This window comes from Plenodomus lingam (assembly GCF_022343315.1).
Source record: "Plenodomus lingam strain CAN1 chromosome Unknown contig_6, whole genome shotgun sequence".
In the NCBI taxonomy this organism is placed as follows: domain Eukaryota; kingdom Fungi; phylum Ascomycota; class Dothideomycetes; order Pleosporales; family Leptosphaeriaceae; genus Plenodomus; species Plenodomus lingam.
This window is the reverse complement of record NW_027093966.1, coordinates 1,618,787-1,633,991: the sequence shown is the minus strand read 5'-3', so window position 1 is coordinate 1,633,991 and position 15,205 is coordinate 1,618,787. Positions and strand designations below refer to the sequence as shown.

General features: G+C 51.8%; 5 protein-coding genes across 5 annotated transcripts; 3 read left to right on the top strand and 2 right to left on the bottom strand.

Moving 5' to 3' along the window:
* Positions 1-2,036: 2,036 nt before the first annotated feature.
* Positions 2,037-3,107, top strand: IAQ61_009764 (uncharacterized protein; the record flags this gene model as incomplete). The annotated part of the gene is made up of 1 exon (XM_003838560.2): positions 2,037-3,107. The coding sequence occupies one exon, from the start codon at positions 2,037-2,039 to the stop codon at positions 3,105-3,107; it is 1,071 nt and encodes a 356-aa protein (XP_003838608.2).
* A 1,354-nt stretch (positions 3,108-4,461) lies between these two features.
* Positions 4,462-6,349, top strand: IAQ61_009763 (uncharacterized protein; the record flags this gene model as incomplete). Its single annotated transcript, XM_003838561.1, has 3 exons — positions 4,462-4,505; positions 4,587-6,237; positions 6,338-6,349. 3 exons carry the CDS (start codon positions 4,462-4,464, stop codon positions 6,347-6,349), a joined length of 1,707 nt encoding a protein of 568 aa, XP_003838609.1.
* A 656-nt stretch (positions 6,350-7,005) lies between these two features.
* IAQ61_009762 (uncharacterized protein) lies at positions 7,006-8,049 on the bottom strand (the record flags this gene model as incomplete). The annotated part of the gene is made up of 2 exons (XM_003838562.2): positions 7,006-7,311; positions 7,453-8,049. 2 exons carry the CDS (start codon positions 8,047-8,049, stop codon positions 7,006-7,008), a joined length of 903 nt encoding a protein of 300 aa, XP_003838610.1.
* Positions 8,050-8,597: 548 nt separating this feature from the next.
* On the bottom strand, positions 8,598-10,851 carry IAQ61_009761 (uncharacterized protein; the record flags this gene model as incomplete). The annotated part of the gene is made up of 5 exons (XM_003838563.2): positions 10,341-10,851; positions 10,259-10,285; positions 9,783-10,166; positions 9,590-9,726; positions 8,598-9,538 (listed from the first exon to the last, which is right to left on the bottom strand). The coding sequence occupies exons 1-5, from the start codon at positions 10,418-10,420 to the stop codon at positions 8,598-8,600; spliced, it is 1,569 nt and encodes a 522-aa protein (XP_003838611.2). The 5' UTR covers positions 10,421-10,851.
* Positions 10,852-10,914: 63 nt separating this feature from the next.
* Positions 10,915-15,061, top strand: IAQ61_009760 (uncharacterized protein). Its single transcript, XM_003838564.2, has 2 exons — positions 10,915-12,059; positions 12,358-15,061. Exons 1-2 carry the CDS (start codon positions 11,642-11,644, stop codon positions 13,230-13,232), a joined length of 1,293 nt encoding a protein of 430 aa, XP_003838612.1. The 5' UTR covers positions 10,915-11,641; the 3' UTR covers positions 13,233-15,061.
* The last annotated feature ends 144 nt before the right edge of the window (positions 15,062-15,205 follow it).

Genomic DNA, 15,205 nt, shown 5'->3' with positions numbered 1-15,205 from the left:
TGTTATGAAAGCCCCTGCTGGCCGTCCGCAGTAATATGCTGGTAGTGATGGTTTCCAACCTTGCGTCACCAGTCTGGTCAATCATGGTCTACAAGGTATGCATGGAAGAAGCCACCCTGGATCAATCTCTCTTTTGAAGACAAGGGCAAATCATGTATTGCAGTGATCATATGGGACTACTTCCCATCAGAGTAAACATGGGCATAGTATTATACACTGCAACATGTCCTTCGTAAATATGAGAGAGAGAAGACTCATTAATCTTTGTACTCGGTTTGGTCCTAAAATTAGTTGGCTCAACGTGCAGGTATCTCTACTGTAGAGTCTGTGTATATAAATACGAGTCCAAAGTGTAATAGGCAGTGGTACTCCCAATGTGTGCTTCTCAAGCCTGCAGAACAGACAGTAGTCGGGATGTGGAGGTTACCGTAGAACCCTGTATTGCGTCCCAGAACACCGATGATTCACACAATCAAGAGTGAAGAGCAATGTAACGTAATATTTATAGTTGATTGCGTGTTAATAGGTGTTGAATTGAACAGGAGAAGGCTCGGATCATGACCACGAGTCGAAAGCAACCTTTTGCGTGTTTCCGATGTGGAGGTTACGTGAAACAAATACCATCATGACGGTAGTATTACCATTTCCTCTCAGGGTAGTTGACTTGCCCTTATTTTTTTTCAATGCCGATTGAGTAGAGATTGCCATTAGACCTAGTCATGGGTCTGAGCGGCTATACCTAGGTGAATACAAGGCGCGATGTACTGCTGCCTAAGTGGCCATAGTGCTGGCATTGGATTGGAGCGATTGCGTTGGCGTTTTTGGACTGATTCAAACGAGGTGCAATTCCTAATTCAGTCTCATATCATGAGAGATGCATATTTCACTCCTAAGATTGTATCGATGTTCTGTAGCTTGTGTACACCGTACGCGTGGCTGACGGTCCAAATGAAGCCTAGTTCACACCATTGGTGACCAAATACCGGTACTGGGTTTCCGGTACGGGGTTTGCGGGACACTACATTTCGCAGCGTCAATAGTGCTATTGGCATCGATTGCATCATCAGGCTGCCAGTATGCGCCTAGTACTTGTGGGATTTAGTTGCAGAAGTCTCCTGTGAAGATGAATGTAGCCTGATGCGAAGCCTTTGTTGTTTCTGCATCATCCATAGCACCTACCATTGGCGACTTCCCCCATCCTGGGTTGACCGGGATACGTCCCAATGGGGACTAGTGGATAGGGTAGATATACGGTAGCCACCTTCGGGTTCTTCTCCCATAGATTCTTCAATCAATACTTTCATCACATCAGCCTTGACCTTCTACCAAAACCTTTCACCGTCCTGTATCGAGCGTTACTTAACCTCGACTCATCTGCCTTGAATACTTGCCACCTCTAGCCTTTTAATAGCTCTGAAGATATTTAGGATACATTAGACATACTCGTGCCTATTGGGTCTAATCAATAATGGATGAGAAAAACATGTACATTAGCTGCATCATGACGAAGTAAATTCTTATCACCATTTCCAAAATTACACTCTACTTAGATGTCAATACCAATATGAATGGTGCATGAACCGGCCCAGTTAATCTGACGATGCACCTAGAAACATCCCAACCAAGACATCTAAGCATCCATATGCGCAAAAAGGGTTCAGTACTAGTGCTGGCCAATGACCATGCAGCTGACGCAAGAACTCTCGCAATAAAATCGACAGATTTTCACCAAGTAATACATATCATTATCCTTCGAAACGCAAAACCAAATCTTGTCGCGCCTTCAGTCTCGTTTGCTGACATCGACATCACTTACCCTGACCCATCTTGTATATCAAAACTTGCCATCTCCAGCACAGAAACAGGCCTGAGGAAGATCATCTAGCAGAATAACAGAACACGGCTGTCTTACCTGATACAGGCCAACAAAGACATCAAAGTTGTCACAGTTCTGCAAGACACCCTCTAATGTATTACTAACTATTCAGCACCTGCCCGTTCAAAATAGAACAAATCTTAAACTCCAAGCACCTGCCATGAAGTCGCCATTGCCTGAGTACAGCGTTGAAGACTTATCTGAAATGACAATGTTCAGTCCTCTGCCCAATGATGACGAAGATGATGAACTCAGACAGCAAAGCGACAGTAACTTCAGCAACACAAATTGCTTTCAAAGTGGTGGCAGTGGGCAAAATACAGAACATCCGCATCTATTTGAAACTCATGTTCCAAGACGCTGTTCTAAAGGCCAGTCTCCCGAGGGAATAAATACTGGCTCGGATCCTTCATGGACATCGAGGAGTTCTGACGACAACGTCACCTACCCAGACCTCGCCTCATCGTTGGATTCACCCAGACACAGCAACCTAGATATGCTACAGGCTACATCACCGCTCACACTTAAAAGTCAAGCGGAGATAGATGAGGAGTGGAAACTGGCTCTTCAGTTGCAAAAAGAAGAGGACTATGCCATTGAGGAACGCGGGCGAAAAAAGCAAAACGACTATGCCCATGAGAATGATAGAAGACGAAATGCCGCAGACGATGCTCGTCTATCATTTAACTTTGCCTTTGCCCCATGGCGAGCGTCCGGTGCGCGCCAACGATTTTCAATCGGTTTTCCTTCCCCTAAGCGCACACTCATACCACGAGATACGGCTTCGGGGCTCGACAGTTCCAGGTTGGGCACACAGGCAAACCCTTCGAATTCAAATAACGGCACACTCTACAGGGAATTTGTGGACACGGTATTAAACGACAAAACTAACGCCCTTCTCAACACATTAGTCCGACAAGAGAAGGAGCAGAATCAAGTCCCCACTCGAATCTGTGTTGTTGACGGTGAAGCTTATAGTATCACCTCTATGCCCACGCTTTCTGCATGTAGTCACGACCCCAACTACTGTGCAGAATGCTACCAGCGCTGGCTCACCGCCCAACTTGAAGACAGCAGCTGGCACGAAGCCAGATGTCCAGAGCACGGATGCAACGCCATACTCACCTACCCAGAGATCCAGCAGCACGCGAGCCAAGAAAGCTTCGAGCTATACGACAAATTCCTCACGCGGGCAGCGTTGAACCAAGATCGTAAGTACAGGCCCCACTGAACTGTTCAGATATCTGGTTTCCTTTCGGGGCAGGAAAGCTAATCGGATGTATACAGCCGACTTCCGATGGTGCAGGGCCTGTGAATCAGGCCAGGTACATGATGGCGGCGGCGTGGAGAACAACATCTTCACTTGTGTTGCGTGCGGCGACAAAGTGTGCATCTTGCACAACACATGGCACGAAGACGAGACGTGCCGGGAATACGAATACCGTGCTTCAGAGCAGCAGCAACGGGATCGAAATGCACAGGAAGAAGCCAGTCTGGCGGCCATTGCTCAGTGCTCGAAGAAGTGTCCTGGACCGGGGTGTGAGTATAACATTGAGAAGAATGATGGTTGTGACCACATGACGTGTAAGTGTTTTTTTTTTCTCTTCTGCGAAGAAATGTAATGGCGGCTGACGATGGGTTTTAGGTTCGAATTGCAACTATCAGTTTTGCTGGTTGTGTCTTTGTGATTATGAGAAGGTTATTCAAAGGGGGAACAGTGAACATGCTAGGGGTTGCAAGTATAACATGTGAAGCGATGGTGTGTAACTGTGAGTCGCACTGCGGAAGGCATATATGGCGCCACTGTCCAGTACATGCTCGGTTTAGGATCTGTATCATTCTCGCCGATGCGAAGCTCATGTCGGCTGAGTAGTATCAAATCGAAGTAGACGGATGGCGAGTTTTGGGATATGACTTAGGGGACGAGTTGTGGCGTTGCGATGCTGCGCGGTGCCTAGGTGTGTTGGTGCCTGGGAGTTCTAGCCATATACCCAAGAAGGCGAGGAAGTGAAGAATGAAATATCATTAGAAGAAAAACAAGCGCAGTAGATCCATCTCACGTCCAAGTGGATGCATTCACTGCAATCACCGCTTTCACCCTGTCGAGTGATGTTGGTCAAGTTCCTCGGTTCCTAACGACATAACGTCAGGCGGCCACAACGCCTCCCGATTGGCCCGATCCAACCCAAGACTTAAATGTCGAATCACGCACGTCAACAAACACTCCGTCTCCACCGCCGCCCTCATTTGCCAAACTCTCCCTTTATTGGTTCTGCGTATCGTCCGTATACCGTGGTGCCCCCGTCCCAGACTTTCTTATGCCTGTGCTGTGAAAGAACAGACCGCAATTGCTCTTGTGGTCTCTTCTTCTCTCTCTTCTCCCCCCCTTCGTTTGCCACCTACCTGGCGCCGCCATTGGTGCTCATCGCTGGACTTTTTTCGGTTCGAGGCTTTGGCTGCGTGACTTTGTTGTTTTACTTGAGCACCCCTGACTATCAGAATTGCGCAAAACAGGGAGTTTGTTGTCCACTTGCGCCCACAACGATTGATTGATTGGAAGAAGAAGAAAACAAAGTGCACGAGACATGTCGGAACGAGTTACGCGATCAAAGTCGGGCATGACGCCGTCGTATGTATTTTCTGATTTTTTGCGCAGCAGCAGCAGCAGAAGAAGAAGAAGCACTGGCTAACATTGGAGCGCAAACAACAGCAAACCCGACCGTCCTGGCTTTGTAGAGACTCCTGGGCGCCGAAGGTCGACGCGTAAGTCGAACATGAATTCCTCGAATGGATCCAATTTCGATGGCGCATACGAATCCACGCCTGAGCCTGAAAACTTCCTCAAGGGGCCGCGGTCCACCCACGTCGACTCGAAACCTGACGACATCAACGCTGAGAGCAATGGTAATGGTCATGCGAACGGTAACGGTCACACCAACGGCCATGCGAATGGTACCGGCCACACGAATGGCTACACGCAGAAGAAGTCGGCCGAGGCCGTCGCATTCGACTACAGAATCGAGACGGAAAAGTACTTTTCGCCCAAGGACACGTCGGGCACTTCCGAGTTTGGCGGCGCAATTGGCATGAGCGCCATGATGATTGGATTTCCTGCGCTCATGTATTACATGTGGATTGGCGCCATCTTCTACGACGGCAAGTTCCCGTCGCGCGTCGAGGGACAGAGCTGGGCCGACTTCTTCGGCCACATGTGGTATCTGGTCAAGACGGAGGCCTATCCCAACAACAAGGCGTGGCAGATCTACTGGTTCTTCGGCCTCATGCAAATGGCCTTTTACATCCTCATGCCCGGTGTATACCGCAAGGGCAAGGCGCTTCCACACTTGGGCGGCAAACAGCTGGACTACTATTGCTCTGCCATGTGGTCGTTTTACTCGAGCATCGCCATCATGCTCGTCTTGCACTTTACCGGCCTCTTCAAGCTGTACACGCTCATTGACGAATTTGGCCACATTATGAGCGTAGCCATCATCTCAGGCTTCCTGTGCTCCGCCATTGCCTACGTCTCTGCCCACGTCCGCGGCGCAACCGTCCGCATGACCGGCTCGCCCATTGTCGACTTCTTCCTCGGCAGCGAGCTCAACCCACGCCTGTTTGGCATCCTCGACTTCAAAATGTTCCTCGAGGTCCGCATTCCCTGGTTCATCCTCTTCTTCCTCTCGCTCGGAACCTGCCTCAAGCAATACGAAGCATACGGCTACGTGTCCGTCGAAGCCTGCTTCCTCCTCTTCGCCCACTACCTCTACGCCAACGCGTGTAGCAAAGGCGAACACCTCATCATCACCTCATGGGACATGTACTACGAAAAACTCGGCTTCATGCTCATCTTCTGGAACATGGCCGGCGTACCCTTGTCCTACTGCCACTGCACCCTCTACATTGCCCAACACCACCCCTCGGAATACCAACTCCCCACTTGGTTCACCCTCGCCCTCACCCTCGCCTACCTCTACGTCTACTACATCTGGGACACGACCAACTCGCAGAAGAACCAATTCCGCCAGGAAGAACGCGGCGTGGTCGAGGAACGCACGACGTTTCCTTACTTCAAATACGGCCGCATCGCCAACCCGCACACCATCCCCACCGCGACGGGCAACAAGATCCTCGCAGACGGCTGGTACGGCAAGGCGCGCAAAATTCACTACACGTGCGATTTCTTCTTTGCGATTTGTTGGGGTCTCATTACTGGGTTTAAGAGCCCGTTTCCTTGGTTCTACTCCGTCTTCTTTGGCGCAATGATTATCCACCGCGCCCTCCGCGATATTGAAAAGTGTAGGGAGAAGTATGGCGAGGCGTGGACAGAGTATGAGAGACAGGTTCCCTATCTTTTTATCCCGGTACGTGCGCATTGTACATGTTCATCTTGCTTGCACGTGGCGTCACGGCGTGAGAAGAGCGTGCTTTTGCTTGGACTGTTGGCTAATTATCTAATGACAGGGTGTGTTTTGAGCAAATGCCGGTTTTAATCCTTGGACTTTATTCTTCCTTTTCTTTTCTTTTCTTTTTTTCTTTTTTTTCCTTTTTTTTTTTTTTTTTTTTTTGGCTCTTCTTCTTCTTCTCTTTTGCCGTGATTGTGATTTGGGAAATTGGAAAACAACACTAATCCCCTCCCACCACCACATCTTCACCCTCCGCCCCATCCCTTCATAATTCCCGTCCACGGTTTCCACCCCCCATTTGCATTTCCCCCACCCTGTCTGGGAGAAATTTCCAAGTTTAGTCACATGTTTTTTTCTTCTGCATTGACGGACCGTAGTGTGTACCGCCGCCGCCGCCGCCGTGCTTGCATTCTTGAATTTCATTCATACCAGGGGGCCTGAGATTTTTTTTTTCTTTTCAGGAAGAGGTATAGGAAAAGGACGCGCATGGACAGACGGACAAATGGACGGACGGAAACGCCTTCTAATGGGATTTTTATTAGTGGTAGTTGTAATGCACGAAGTACGATGGATGTTCACCAAAACACATATACACACACACACACATAGCACCACACAGCACAGACATATGCATGCAAAACAGTACCGACATCAACATGACAAATCCAATTACTATATCCCCGCACATCTATTCCAAAACATAAAAAACTCACGACAAAATCCCCCTCATCCCCTGCGCCGAGTACTCGGACTCTTCTTCTCCGCCACACTAGCATACGAAGGCGCAGTCCCACTCGACACGGCACGCGCCATATCCTGCTGATTCGCTGCCACCGGCTTCTCGAGCTTCTTGTCCGACTTGGAGGGCGTGGCCTTGGAGGACGAGGGCGCGTTCCAGTAGTACATCATTTGTAGGAAGAGGACGAGATTGAGGGCGAAGCCGGCGACGAAGCCGTAGAGGATGAGGGGGTCGTCGACTTCTTGGAGGGTGGTGAAGATGCGGGAGAGGGAGCCGAGGAGGTAGTTTACGACCTGTGTGGTGGAGGCAATTAGTTTTCTTGGGTTTGGCTGGTGGATGGTTTGGAGCTGTGTGCTCTCTGTCCGTCTCTTTCTCTCGTTGAAGTCGGCAGAAGGAAAGGCAAGCAGACGGGAAGGAAAGGAAGCAAGACCTACCGCAAACGCACTCAACTGCCCCGTCCCCCCTTCCATAAAAATCGTCATAATCTGCGGCACCTTGGACGCAACCCCCAAAATCCCCGCCGTCGCCTGCAACAAATTCAACCTCTCATCATCCACCCAACCCTCACTAAACAGCGCAAACCCCCCAGCCGCCAACCCACCAATCCACCCCGCAATTCCCAGCCCATTCCCACTATACTTGAGCACGAGCGTGGCAATAGCGATATTCTGCACGAGAATCAACGCCGTCTCGCCATAGGTGCTAAAGGGGAATCCGTGGCGGACATTGTAGCTTAGGCTGATGAGGTAGGCGCTTGATTCGAGGAGGTAGGAGAGGAAGCTCATGCCCTCTGCGGATTGGCTGTTGAGTAGTTTGAGCAGTTGGGGGATCTTGACGATGCTGGAGGCGCCGATGATGCCGATGCCGAGGCCCTTGGAGATGGCGAGTTTGACGCACGAGGTCGCGCTCAGGTCGACGTTGTAGATGAGGGTTTGGTAGCATTTGGGGCCGAGGAGTGAGGTGCCTAGGTTGGCGATGGGTTGGGGGAGGTTGTGGGTTATGGGTTGGATGACGGAGCGGAGGGCGTCCATGGTGTCTGGCTGGGAGGGATAGGACGTGTGGTGCCTTGGTGCAATGTAACCGTGTGTGTGGTGGTGTTCAATGATGGTAGGGGCAGGTCCACAAAACTTTGGGACAAGTATGCGACGGGAGCGAGGATTCATTCATCATGCTGACGCAAGGCTTGGCAGACACATGCAGGGGTTCGCGTCTCCCCCGAGTGCACACGAAACAAAAACCATGGGTTTGTATAGCAAAAAGCTGCGACTGCATTGTCTCACATCAGAGCGTACGAGAGAGTCTAGACGATTTGTTCATTGTACAACAGGTAAGAGCAAGTTGAAAGTAAAAGTAAGTCGCCATGACACCTCCAAACGCTGGCTTCCTCGCGTCAATCGACGCATATTCCATAAACTCCATTTTACATGTGATTTGGTCCCCATTGCGGACACTATGTCCTTTTGGACTTTGTGCGGCCGTAACAATCCCATGGCTCCGTCATCTTACTGTACCTACATGGGCAGACAAGTGTGAAATTCGAACGCGGAGAAGAGACACGACAAGAGCCTGACCCATGCTCCTATATTTGCTGAGGCGCTGTACCAATAGCCATTCCAATCGAGTGCGGAGGAGGCGCAGGTGCGCCATCCCGTCGCTCACTGAGATCCCCCGTAGGTGACATGGTTGGGTGGGGGGAGACTGTATTCATCGGAGGCGGTGTCGGATGAGGAGACAAGCCGGGAGGTGGATGGTATCCCGTGTCTGTAAACCTTCCCGAGATTGGGTTATACGCAGTGCTATTCTGAGGAGCAGACAGTGTATGTGTCTGTTGCAACTCGTAGTTGTCATCATCTTCTGACGAAGAGTAGTCGTAGGTGTCCTGCCGACGTTGCCGAGCCGCTTCTGCGGCAAAAGGATTCGAAGCCGGCATCTGCCCTTGATATTTGTTGACCTTTGCGGATATAGTGGAGCCCATGGTCTCGGTCCGGTAATTGCTCGAGGCAATCGTGTCGGTACGATCGATTCCATACTGCTCACCTTGCTCTTGACGTCTTCGTTGCGAATTCGAAATCTGTTGGCGAAAAACATTGCCATCGCCACCAGCAGGAAGTGCGGTAGTAGATGAAAACCCAGAGGCTTCGCCACGCTCCTCGTCGATGGGCTTTCCCATGGGTCGCAGGGGATGAACGTCTTCGTCAATCATGATCGCGGGTGCAGTTGGGACGCGCGATGCTTTACCCCAGGCACGCACCGGATACGCTCGTCCTTTGCGCCACGTCTCCGTCACGGGAGGAAAGTACTGACGGTAAGACACCCATGCGACCGCTATGCCTAGCGTAGCACCAGAGAGCACATCGAACGGGTGATGGCGAGCGTCCATGATTCGAGTGCCTGTAATCAGAGCAGCGCCCAGTGCGGGAACCATGACCAGGAAAGTCCTCCAGACCTCGCCCTTTGCGTCCATGACGTGCAGCTTTCCAGCCAGGTAGATTGAGAGATAGAACAGGCCAGCAAATGACACTACTCAAAATCAGTATTCAAAAGGTGGCAACGGATGGAGGGTGTGCATACCACTGCTGTGCCCGGATGGGAAGCTTTTGAACCCATCTTGTAGAATGTAATCATCTTTTTGCGTGCAAATGTCGATCGTTGCGAGCGTGTAGTTGACGGCCCTTACCGCCGCAATTTTGACCGGGTCTGCCTCACATCTGAAAGCGAGATCAGTAAACGTAGCATGAGTACATCCGCGTCGAACATGACGTACCGGCTCATGAGATCCGGCCGCGGCTTCCCAATTGCATTCTTCAAAGCCCCGGTGATTGTGAAGGCAGCAGCGACGCTCAGAGCCAAGCCGAGGATACCGCAGTTCAGCTCCCACAACCGGTCTTTGAACCTATATCTGCCCGACAGACGCTTGATGCCACTCCGTCCCGAAGGCATCGTCGTCTGGTGTGAGAACAGGCCATCGATGACGAGTGTGTAGATGCCGATGACGACGGCCGGTGCTCCAATGACATAGACGCACAGCCAGATGACCGGTACGCGCTCTTTGACGGCGAAGGGGTAGTGGAGGGTGTAGTTGTCGAGCGAGAAGTGTTGGTGGAAAGGAGGGATCTTGTCGACGATTGCGAAGACTCCGATCAGGACACTGCAACGGGGGGACGAAGTCCGAGTCAGCTGAGGTCAACAGCGGCAGGCGATGGGAAGTGCTGGTACGGCTCTTGTGTGCATTGTACTTACACGATGATGAGATAGTCGACGATGTAGCTAGGCTGGTTAGTCAACCGTCATGTTCCGCCAGCATGGCATCTTGTGTACGCACGAGAAGATGACTTTTTTGGACAGCCGCTTCTTCGAGAAGGGAAGGCGCTCAGGGAGCTGTTTCGAGCTCCAGTCGTCCATGGTGTGTCCGCCACATGCAAGCACACCGGCTCGCTCCGACCTGAGGATGCGGTTCTGTCTGTCCCCGGCGCACAGTCAAGGCAGGAGTCAATCGTGGAAAGGCGAGTGCGGCCGTGGAGTGGAGTGGAGTGGAGTGGAGTGGAGGGATGGGCCGTCGAAATGTACGGTATGCGGATTTCCGCAAGAAAGCACCGCCTCCCCCAAGTCGGCAATCTCAGAAGCAAACAAGCGAACCCTGCCAGAGAGACGCGCAAAAGGAGCAGAAAGGAGGTCGGCCAAGCAACGAGGGTGCAGAGTGGAAGGATGGGCTGTCTCTGGCAGCAAGACAACAGAGCAGTCGGGACTGGAGGTGAGTGGTGTCGGGGTGCACAAATGGGTGTTTCCCCAGAAAGGAGATCAACGGCCAAGGGAAGTGCTTGGTTGGGGTTGAGGTTTGCTCACGCCCATACACTTTGCACCCGTTGACGCCAGTGCTCAGCGTGGCTGTGAGGAGCGGACGCGCTTGGCTTCGCCGCCAGCCGCCGACCGATCTGCTCGCCTACCGGTATTGCCTCGACCAAGTCCATAAAACACACGGATACTGATTCTACTCTTATTACATGTACGGTCCACACAACAGGACGGATCACTCAATCGGTTGGCGATTGTCTTTTCCAGGTGCCTCGGGTCGCCTCGCGGTGCGTGTGCACGGAGGATTGTCATGGCGGCTGTCTGGGAAGGAGTTGGGGCATTGCCCTCTCTACTACCGTACTCTAAGCACCGTGCAGGTACTACCGGTAGTTACCACCGTACAACATGTCCCCTACATACAACATGTCCCCTACATACAACATGTCCCCTACATACAACATGTCCCCTACAGGGCCCTACAGGGCGCTGCATCGCTGCATCCACAACGGAGCGTCGAACGCTGGCACACAACACACACACACACACACACACACACACACACATGCCTTGAATGCGTGGCGCAATTCACGCGAGCGCTTGCTGTCGAGGCTAAGTTAGCGTAGCTAGCAAGGCTGGCAAGATGGTCTTATTTGACACCACAGACACACAACACCCTGCCTGCGTCCTACCGGTACCGTACCGTACCGGCTACCCATCTTTCCCACCACCACCAAGCCCCTCTCCTGTCCGCGATTGGACATCGGCCCGCCCCTGCCATTGGATTGGAATACAAACAATACCTCCTACTCTACTCGCACCTGCCTGCCAACCATGAATAGACTTTCCAACCCCTCGCTGTCCAGATCGCCCTTGGCTACCCTCTCCTCTTCTCTCTCTGGGACCACCAACCTTTGCCTTGCGATAGGGGCCGCTTCGCTTGGCAGTCTCATCGTCCTGCGATCTTTGACACGCTCCTCCCCGCCTGGCCAGATACAGATCATCCCCTCTCCAGCCGAGACGCTGCTACCCACCCTAGATGTCAAGGACCTGACAGAGCTGCCCTATCCTCCCCACGCTCTGCCTGGCTCGCGGGACGTCCCCTCTCCGCATGGAACCATTCGCGTGTACGAATGGGGGCCCGAGGAGGGGGAAAAGATTCTGCTCGTCCATGGCATTTCCACTCCAAGCATCGCCTTGGCCGACTTGGGCCATAAGCTTGTTCGCAAAGGACATCGAGTTATGCTGTTTGGTACGTGGCGAACAACCCTCAGGGACCCACCCGTCTCACTTTCCACTCTCATTGCCAACCTGGGTTTCACATGGCCTTTTGGCTGTAAAGATCCCTGGTCCCATACAAAGACTTTGGTATCCGTTCTCCTCACAATACCATCTGCGTTTATTTTATTTCATTCTTCTCTCCAATCGCGTCTGATGTTTTTTTTTTCAATGTTGCCCTTAGTGAAGAGTGGGAAGCGGTGAAGCACTGCGCTACGTGGCGGCAAAGAAAAAATAGGCAAGTTTTTTTTTTTCAACTCTGACTCCAACAGATCTCTTTGGCCGTGGCCACTCTTCCGGTCCCTCTCCAGACACTATCCGATATGACACTGCACTGTACATTACCCAGATCCTATTTGTCTTGCAGTCCTCAACACTGCACTGGTCAGCCTTTACGATCCTGGGTTACTCTCTAGGCGGAGCAATAGCAGCAGACTTTACTTCCTACTTCCCCGACCTAGTCAAGGGCCTTGTTCTCGTGGCCCCTGGAGGACTGATTCGCACGAGCCACCAATCATGGAGCAGCAAGCTGTTATACAACAGCAGCTGGATGCCCGAATGGATGGTCAGAAAGCTAGTCGCCAAACGGCTCTACACGGGTACCAAGTCCGAAGACAGCGTGGAAGGTCGCCCAGGCGCAGTCGAGAATGCAGAGACGACAACGACGTCCAAGAGCGACGCGAGCAGTAGCGCAGCAGTCTACCAATCCTCAAACACCATCCTCTTACCCGGAAGCCCCAACAGCACCGTCTCGGGAGTCGTAGACTGGCAAATCAAGCACCACGCCGGCTTCGTTCCAGCCTTCATCTCCACAATCAGACACGGGCCCGTGCATCACCAGCATGACCGCTGGCAAGTCATACGGGAGAACATGGAGAAGAAGAATGCCCCGCTCAGTGAGGTCTGGCTTGTACTGGGTGAAACCGATCCCATCATCGTCTGGGACGAGGTCTCGGAAGACGTGAAGAATATCCTGGGAGAGGAACATGTCAAGATCAAGACGATAGAGGGTGCGGGACATGAACTCGCTATTGAGAAGGCAGACTCGATTGTAAGGGTTGTACAGCGTAGTCTGGGGCATGCGGAGAAGCGTAGTGCCCGTAGTGGTGTGAGTGGTAGATCTTCGCGAAGAGAGAGGGAGAGATGAGAGGTTGATGTGGACGATGGAATGGTGGACGAAGAAACGGTGGACGAAAGAAAAGGATATCTAGCATACTGTGCATACGATACGAATAACGCTTGAAACGAAATCTCAAAGCTACCTCCGCCTTGCCAATGCTTTGCATCCAAGTGACGCCCCCTTGATCGCGCTAATCGGAGTTTGTCAGCATACTAGTTTGCTCCAACGACAACGAGAATCTTTCACAGCCCTTGAGCTGGCAACATACTACAGACGGACATGGATCTCTCCAATCCAGCGTTGCTGACGAGGAACCTACGAGGCATTTACGCAGCGTAAAGTCACATGTACCGACAGATTTTGCTCGATTGTTTTCGGAGAGAATGGCCGCCACAGAGGCGTGTGTCGCCTCGTGGTACGTACCCATACCACGTGTCTGCAGAGGTAGCCTCCTGTCCACGTCATGCCTCTGAGACTTCTAGTAGGTGCCTACGAATGAGAGAAAATACGCATCGCCATACTCGACAGTCATACAACATCGTACGCAGGTCTGAACGGTCCATTACATTTGGATAATTCCGAAACTCTGCTTGGCACTTTATGTGGAGATATCAGACTGTGCCGAGTTTGGTAATAGCCACGAGGGCGCGCAAGACAACATGGACAAAGGCGTGCAAGAAATGGGAATATATGAAGAAAACGGGCCTTTGTGAAGCAACGAGTGTTGTATAGATCCTTGTTGGATCATCTGGCATATCGCGTCGTCCTTGAATTTTGGAAAGCGAAAAAAGTCGAAAAGACCGAGGATTTACCTTCCGATTACGATATGGCTGTAATCTATTAAAGGCCCTTTCTGCGTGTGATGACGGAGAACCATGGAAGGACGACTTGCAGAACATGTGGGGTTCGTTGAGGATGCTGGTGGGCTTAGGTACCACTCTTGTTGCGGCTGCTCGGCCGACAGTATTCAGTATATGGTGCTTCGAAGAGGGTCGACTTGTGGGAGCAGGTGAGGAGTGCAGCCCGTGCATACACGATGTGTGCTCTAGTACTCTACTAAGCGTTGTGCTCAAGTTTGTGGATTGCGCAGCTCCCTCTAGTAGTGTAATTTTGCGCGAGTGTTGATAAGAGTGACGCGGTTGGTGCAAGCATGGACCTTGAGCAAGGGATGGAAGACATGTGGAAATTGTGGGTACAAGAAGTATAGCTTCTCCATGGAAGTTTGGCGGTTGCAAGTGAAAAAGTCGGTGTTACCTATAGGCTACTTGTTCATGATTCGTGGTGGCCGCGGATCATTATGTACTGTGTGTACTTGTTAGTCGGCTGAGTCAACTCTGGTCCACGCGGCTTGTCAACGATCGACCCTCGATTGGGGGGAGGGGTGTCTGCCATTACGAGTTTACCAGCAGGGTAACCTGGAAGAGTTAGCAAGCGCGCGTGGGAAATTACATGTCCTGCACCTAGTAGACGCGCCTAGTCTGGCGTCTCCGTCGTTCCCATGTCAAAACATGTGGCGCTCCCAGCTGCCTCAAAAATGGCAAAGAGGACTGACCGACTTGTTTTGAGGGGGAGGGGTAAATGCAAATGCTAACCATCAGTAAAGGTCACTGGTGAGTGTGTATGTGTGCAGACACGAACACCCGTCACGTCAAGCATTGCGCAATTCGAGCCTTTGTGAGACGTACATGAACCGTAGTAGGGGGTGAGAGTGTGGGAGTGGGAGTGGAGGTGGCAATCGCAAGAAAGCAGACGACGTGGTATGATTGCGACGCTGATGCCAAGGTAAACGGGCTCCAGAGAGAGAGAGAGAGAGAGATTGCGGCGACCTTTTACTTGGGCAGATTGCGCAAGCTGTGTTGCGAATATCGGTGGAGGCGCGCTAGGACGAGTGTAGACGGCACGCCCCTCCCCCCCTCCCCCCTGCCTTGTTCTGCCCCGTCAACTCTCAGTGACAGACAGAGGAGACAGGTGCAGAAAGCAAGCAATGTGTGTACTGTGGG